Below are 6,871 nucleotides of genomic sequence, written 5' to 3'. Positions count from 1 at the left end.
CAGTAACTTTGTGTATGCTGAATTGAAGTTGTCAGCTGCAGAAGGCCCCGCTGGACAACAAACACAAATGATTAGTTTTCAGCTGCGTCATACACGTTAAAATTTGTAGAGCGACTTTCTTCTTCAAATATGAATGAATTAACAGCCGATGAGGTAGGTATTTTGGTAAACAATATAACTAGAAAAAAGACAGGGGTAGAAAGTATCTCGATAGAATTCGATTCAGGACATAAATCATCCAGTAGAAAAGCTTCGGTTTCATCTTTGTTTTGACTGTTGACTGACTGTTTTGCCTTTTCCCGAAAAGTGTCCATCGATTTCCGAATCTACTGAATGTAAGCACAATAAGGTCTGAAGTTGACGTTGCAGAATTCAAAGCTAGAAAAAAAAACCTGTGGTTGAATAACTCGTCAGGAATCTAAATCAAGATCTAGAGAAAGTGTTACTGCTGGGACAAAGAAATTTGGAAGTGGCTATTCTCATCCGGGGTGAGAATAGAAAAACGATCTACCTCTCACCCCGGGTGAGACTTGCCACCGTAGGCTATTCTCACCTGGTACGAAACAAGACCTGCTTTTCCTCATTTTGGAGTACTGTCTATCGGTGTGGATGATCAAATTGATAAAAGCCAAGAAAAAGTTACGTTATTATAGCACAAAAGTAAGCTAATTTGATCGTCTTCAAAGATGCCTATGATGGCTATTTCACTGTTCGAATCGAGCCGAACTACGCAGGTCGCCATTTTGTTTTGCCCGGAAGTTCTCGCAAGATCTACTCCTCCCCTCTCTCTCTCTCTCTCTCTGTCTCTTTCTGAATACTGTCTATCGGTGTGGACGATCAAATTGACCAAAACAAAGTTTAAAAATGATGTTAAAACACAAAAGTAAATTAATTTGGTTGTCTACAAATATGCTACGGCTATTTAACTTTTCGAATCGAGCCGAACTACGCTGGTCGCCATTTTGTTTTGACCGTAAACTCTCGCGCTACTCCTCTCTCTCTCTCTCTCTCTCCACTGCCCACAGACAAAATTGTACGCTTTTAGTAGGCTACAGTTGTAATGGAACCTTTGTTCACGGCACAGAATTCTACAATTTTTCTGTTATCACAGTGTAGAATTCTGTGGTTTAGGGTGAACGCAAAATTTGTTGGCCTAAATCTAGGCTATAACGGTGAACGCGCACCGGGTGAGAATAGCCAAAAGACTCGCCTGCACTATTCTCACCCATGATGAGAATAGAGGTGGCCAAGAAATTTTCTGTTGCATCTTTGCTTTGTTTGTTGATGTATTAACTATTGTCAGTTGATGGGACCTGTTTTCTTCTTCGAAGTGTATACAGACCCGGTAACCGGGAACAAAGTCACGAATTATACAGACCCGGTAGGGGAAATCTTTTGTGATTTCGGAAAGTTTCAGCAGTAGGTTACATTTGTATCATTCGTGAGTGAAAGTTAAAATTTGCCACCAGCTTAATAACGGAAAGAAAAGTGGCAAAGGGTACACTGTTCCTAGTCCAAAGCAAAAAGAAAAAGAGGCCATAGAGAAACATACTTAAAGTCAAGATTAAATTGAGCTGAAATTCAGAGGTGAGAAGAGACTTCGACACCCTTTTTTCCCCAGTTGATTATAACTTTCTTACAGATCTAGAATAGGAATAGCAGTGAAACTGCCTCATTCCCACAGATAGTTTAGATGAAAATGGGGTTGTGACATTTTAATATCATGCAACCAATGTTTAGAATGATTATAATTTTAGTTGTATTTATGTGCTCTTTTATTTTATGTATCTGTCATACCATGTGTGTGGGTGGTTGGCGGGCGCTCTGGTGTGGTTTGCTTAGATCTTCTTTCCTATCAAACGTCTATTGTCCTTATCTCTCCTCCTTTTTTGTGTTTGTTACTTTCTTGTAACACCTCTAATCTTCGGCACTTATATAACCTTATTGTGTTGCAAGTGCCGAAAACACTGAGTAAAAAAAAAATCTCATGTGTATATTTTCAGATGCGGCGGCGACGCCTTGAACGTCTCGAAGGCGCCAACAGCTCAAGTGGCAACAACACACCTACCTCCACCCCGTCCTCCCAAAATGTCCCCGCAGTCTCAAGCATGGCTGGGGACCCACCCGCCAGCAAGTCCCTGTCCCAACCTCCTTTACCCAAAACAGCGTCATCGCCACCAGGCGCATGTACGTCTTGCGTCGTTCTTTTCTTCATTTTACCCCTCTGTGTGTGTTTTTCTCCGTAACGGGGAGTATCCTTACAGCTCAGTTTGTATCGTTATGTTCTGTGGTGGACTCCCATCATTAGTTTAATATTCCATAAGTAAGTGTAAATACTGATTAGCGTTTTAAGATATTTGAATAGGTTATCTGGGAGTGGTCACAATCATCTTGTTACTTACGTGTCATTGTTGCTCTAAGGAGAATGTCTGTCTGAGGATAGCTAAGATTTGTATTGCATTATTTCTATTTCTTGTTTCTCTTTTATTTCTTTTTGTATTTTATCTGTTTTAGGTAGCATGGAAGTTGACAGCTCACAAGACACGTCCGCAGAGTCACAAGAAAAAAGGTATACACCCTCTCTTACTTAGGATAGATATATTTGCAGCGCATGCAGCAGCTATGAATAGTACAAATAGTACTGTGGGCTTACTTTGTGTCAATGTGCATCATATCGGGGCTTGAAATACTCCGCAGCACGGCAGCAATTTGCATTGGTGTCTTTGCAATTTGCCGTAATGCCCTTAAAATCAAAGGGTCAACCGCAGCAATGTTTGCTGTGCCCTTGTTTTTTTTGTGTTGTTTTTAAAAATGTAACGCCTTGAAAATAAATCAATAATTGTCCTGTGCTGTCACTTGTGACAAAAAAAGAGAAAAGAAAGTTTAACAAGCGTCTTGTTGAGTTTGCCACCGTGACCGGTCGGTGAAATTGCGCGTACGCATCACAACTTAGTCACAAGATACGGCACCTAGTGAGCACGGCGGTTGTTGGGGTCGCCAAAGTTCATTCAAAGTCTGAACGCCGCAAAGTGTGAGACTCGGGAATGGGAGATATTATTGATTTTTTATTTTTAAGATACACTCATGAGAGAGAGAGAGAGAGGGGGGGGGGGGGGGGGGGTATGAAGAGATTCTGTCAAAGTTGTCTGAAATCTCAACAAAACTTCTGTCACACAGTGCTCAGCTTGACCATTGTGTCCATTTTGTCACAGCTAGTGCAAACACACTCACATCAATGATTATAAAACCTCAGCAGTGTCTAAAAAAAGCACTGGATGAAAAAGAAGACTGCAGATGTGAGAGAAAGTGCAAGTGTGATGATTACAAACAAACCGTGAAATATGTGTTGGATAAGCTGGTTCTGTGCTTGGAAGAAAGATTTTCAGGCGCATCAGAAGATAAAGTTTTGAAGAGTGTAAGGATATTTGACTCGACAAGTGTGCCTGGAACTGACAAAATAGATGAGCTGAAAGAATATGGTGAGACTGATGGATGACTTGATAGCTCATTATGAGAGTGTTCTTCAACACCAAGGATACTCAACACAGAAAATAAAAAAAGGGTGGCTCATGTTTCTCTCTGAAAGTCAGGGTTCCATACCTCTGAATGAGAACAAGACAAATTTAATCCTGAAAAAAGCAAGGGAAGGTCCCAATCTGTCTCATTTGGCTCATATAATCTTTTTTTCTCCCCATCATCGACATCCGAGGTAGAAAGGCAGTTTTCTTTGATGAAGCATATCCTTGGTGACTGGAGGCATTCGTTTTCCAGAGATATGCTTGAAAAGATTATGCTTATATGTCCCAATTGTCCTGAGATCAAAGCATTTAATCCAGTAACCTGCATTGCCAAGTCGCTAGAGATGTGTCTCACAAATAGTCGTCCTGATAAAACAGCACTATTCTCTGAAATCATCTTCTCTGGTGATACTTTTTAAAATCACTTGTTTTTTTCCCAGAGGGGACAAACAGTAAGCCAGTCTTTTTCTATATTGTGTGTGCCTACATATTTTCAATATTCTGATCTAGTCATAAGTTGTAACATGACATTCTGATTGTTAAGGTCTTTTTTTATATATAACATACTTTATATAACAATGTATTTTCAAAACTTGTTTTCACTTATCATTGTCGTAACCTCATACTGTTTAACTGCTAGACAGCAGTTTTTAGTTATTCATTCTATTTTTCCATACAAGTTCATAAGTTTGTTTTTTTCACTCCTCATTTTTTCTTTTTCATACAAGTTCAAAATTTGTTTACATTTACCATGATTAATTGTTTTTATTTTATCACTACACTGCCTGTGAACCACTCTGTTTGAATCTCATTAATGATTAATGTCTTACCTAATTGGCCATATTATGATTTACTGTTTTCTATCGTACCCTATTGTCACCAGTCATATTCATTATTCATATTAATCCAATCAATAAGAGCTAGTCATAAAGACATTTAGGTCAGAGGCAATCATGATCATAATTTGACATAGACTTAAAACTGATTTTTAGTGCTTTTGTTATGAAGTGATTTTACTGTGATTTACTTAGTTTTCATTCATGATTTTACAAATTTTCCAATAACTCTGTACTGTTGTAGAGAGCAAGAATAAATTGTATTGTTATTTATATAAACGTTGTGATACACGATCCAGTACTACCTACTTTAATAAACAAAATGATCACCTATAATTTTTGCCTTGGTGCCCTAGCAAATTGCCTCGGTGCCCTCTGATTTTGGGGCCCCACTGAGGCAATTATTGACTGCCCTCCTTTATACTTAATTTAAGCCCTGTCATATTTAAATCAGATTTTAAAAAAAAGAAGCCTTTTGAATAATTTCTAAGAAGACCAGGTACATAGTTAGAGTATATTGCCATTGTCTTTCTCTGACTGAAATATGATATGAAGACTGTAGCCCTCTCGATGGAATTTTTTTTTTCCTCTATTGTTCCTCATTTATGTTTCAATAAGAGAAATTTGGCCAATGCTGTGCTATTTACCTTTAGTGAACATGGAACAGTGGTCAGTAAACTTTATCTTATAAAGTATATTTTACATGTATTTTGCTCCTTCTGACCCGTCACACCCCCCGGGGCGGTGCCACTGACTGATGTGTCTTTAGGCCATTCCCAAAGGGGGGACATTTGTCGTTCATGCACAGTAGAATTGTAAATGGGCTGATTCATCTATATCACTCTCGTAACTGTGCCTGATCTACAACAGGAAACTGCTGCTTTTTCTTTCCTAATCTCTACTATTGTCATTTTTCCTCTACTTTTTTTGTATGTTTGTCACACTTTTGTGACCTGCTATTTCCGGGGTGCCTTGATAGTCGAAGCAGACTTTGTGCTGTTGAAGCTAGAGAGGTGAGCAGAATAAGTCTGATTCCCTGTAAGGACTTTTCTGTTGACATCCACCCCTTGGCGCTCATACGACCTTATGCAGTTGCGAGCGCCGTAAAACCTCTACTAAAACTAACTGACCCGTTCACAGTAGCCAGTCTCAGCGTGATGTGGACTCCGGGATAGACACCATGGAAGTGGATGACCCTGAGCCTAAGAGAAAACGGGTAAGTGTTTTGCTGCATGGACTATTGGGGGGAGGGAGGAGGATGGCATGTGCTTTGAGTGTGTACATAATTTAATTTTTCTGTATACTTGCATGTGTTGTTACGGTCCTGTACAGCCAAGAAAAATTCCCCTCTGCGATGATGAAGTATTATCTTATCTTATTTTACGTGCATGCTTTTTTTCCTTCTGGTTGCTTCCTGGCGAAATATATTACTGTGATTGTTATTATGCCGATTGCCAGAAAGTACACCTACACATGGCTAGGGTTTTGCGTTTACTTGCAGCGTCGGACGTAGTGTGTAAGGAGCTTCTAAAAATCTATGATTTTTTGGCCTGTGTGAAGTGAGGTGATTGTTAGACCTGCATGTTTGCCGACTATCGTCTGAAATCCGACAATCGCGACCCGACCTGCGAACCGGCCGATGCTATCTCTAGGCCCGCCTGTATCAGTCAATGTGCGTAGTGCGAGGCCTGGCCGACTGCCAGCGACCCCTTTTCTCCCGTCGGCTTCGTCGGCACTTTCGTTTTCGTGAGGACCGCTGACGCGCGCACCGCCGACTGCCGACGTCGGCGTTTCCGACATAATTGTCGGAACCTAAGTAGAAATGCGAATACGAAAAAGGACGACAACTTAAATTATCTACTTTCAGTTTCGTGCTCGAGCGGCCATTTTGAATTTCGTTTGTTGACTAATTCAATTGTTCAGATCGTGTGGATTCATTCAAGTCCGACTCTCTTCAAATAGAATCTAGATCTAGGTCTAGATTTATATAGATCATTATAGACCTTAAATGGAGGATTCATATTCCAATTCTATTGTGTCAAACCCTATCATAGGTTGTGCTGTAATATTAATATTGGTAAAAATAAGCATTTCACCAGGTGCGTGAATTAATTAATTTATTTAGATCTAGATATCTAGATCTAGATCTAGAATCTAGACTCACCTGAGTCCCTCTGTTCGGAATCGGATGCGGATTTCTAGTTCAGGGCCTATTCCTATTCACTTGTTCTACAAGATCTATATATAGGATTCATATTCCAATTCTATTGTGTGGTTGTATCAAACCCTATAGCCTATAGCAATGTAGATGTAAGCCATATAGATATTATAGATCTAGATCTATATGCTCCTTTTTTGTTTTGGAGTGTGGTTTTTTAATGAAAATTTTTTTTTTCATTTAGGACTTGTTTTGGCCTTTTTACATGAGGCCCGCACCGTTGCAGGTTCTTTTTGGGGGTAGAGTTAGGGTTAGGTCTCTTCTTTATTGTGTTTGTAGGGGTGGTCGCTCGTTACTCG

The 6,871-nt window shown here is 39.8% G+C and overlaps 1 protein-coding gene across 1 annotated transcript in view; it reads left to right on the top strand.

Annotated features, from left to right (window-relative positions):
• Positions 1 to 6,871, top strand: part of LOC101864391 (ubiquitin conjugation factor E4 B) — a gene marked incomplete in the record, with an annotated part of 32,966 nt that continues 26,095 nt past the window's right edge. Inside the window, 3 exon segments of the mRNA XM_035969888.1 lie at positions 1 to 153; positions 2,004 to 2,187; positions 2,515 to 2,569. Coding sequence (XP_035825781.1) covers positions 130 to 153; positions 2,004 to 2,187; positions 2,515 to 2,569 — 263 coding nt within the window.

The sequence above is a fragment of the Aplysia californica genome, unplaced genomic scaffold, assembly GCF_000002075.1.
Source record: "Aplysia californica isolate F4 #8 unplaced genomic scaffold, AplCal3.0 scaffold00191, whole genome shotgun sequence".
Classification (NCBI taxonomy): Eukaryota; Metazoa; Mollusca; class Gastropoda; order Aplysiida; family Aplysiidae; genus Aplysia; species Aplysia californica.
The sequence above is the reverse complement of the archived record's forward strand: the minus strand, read 5'-3'. Positions and strand labels throughout refer to the sequence as shown.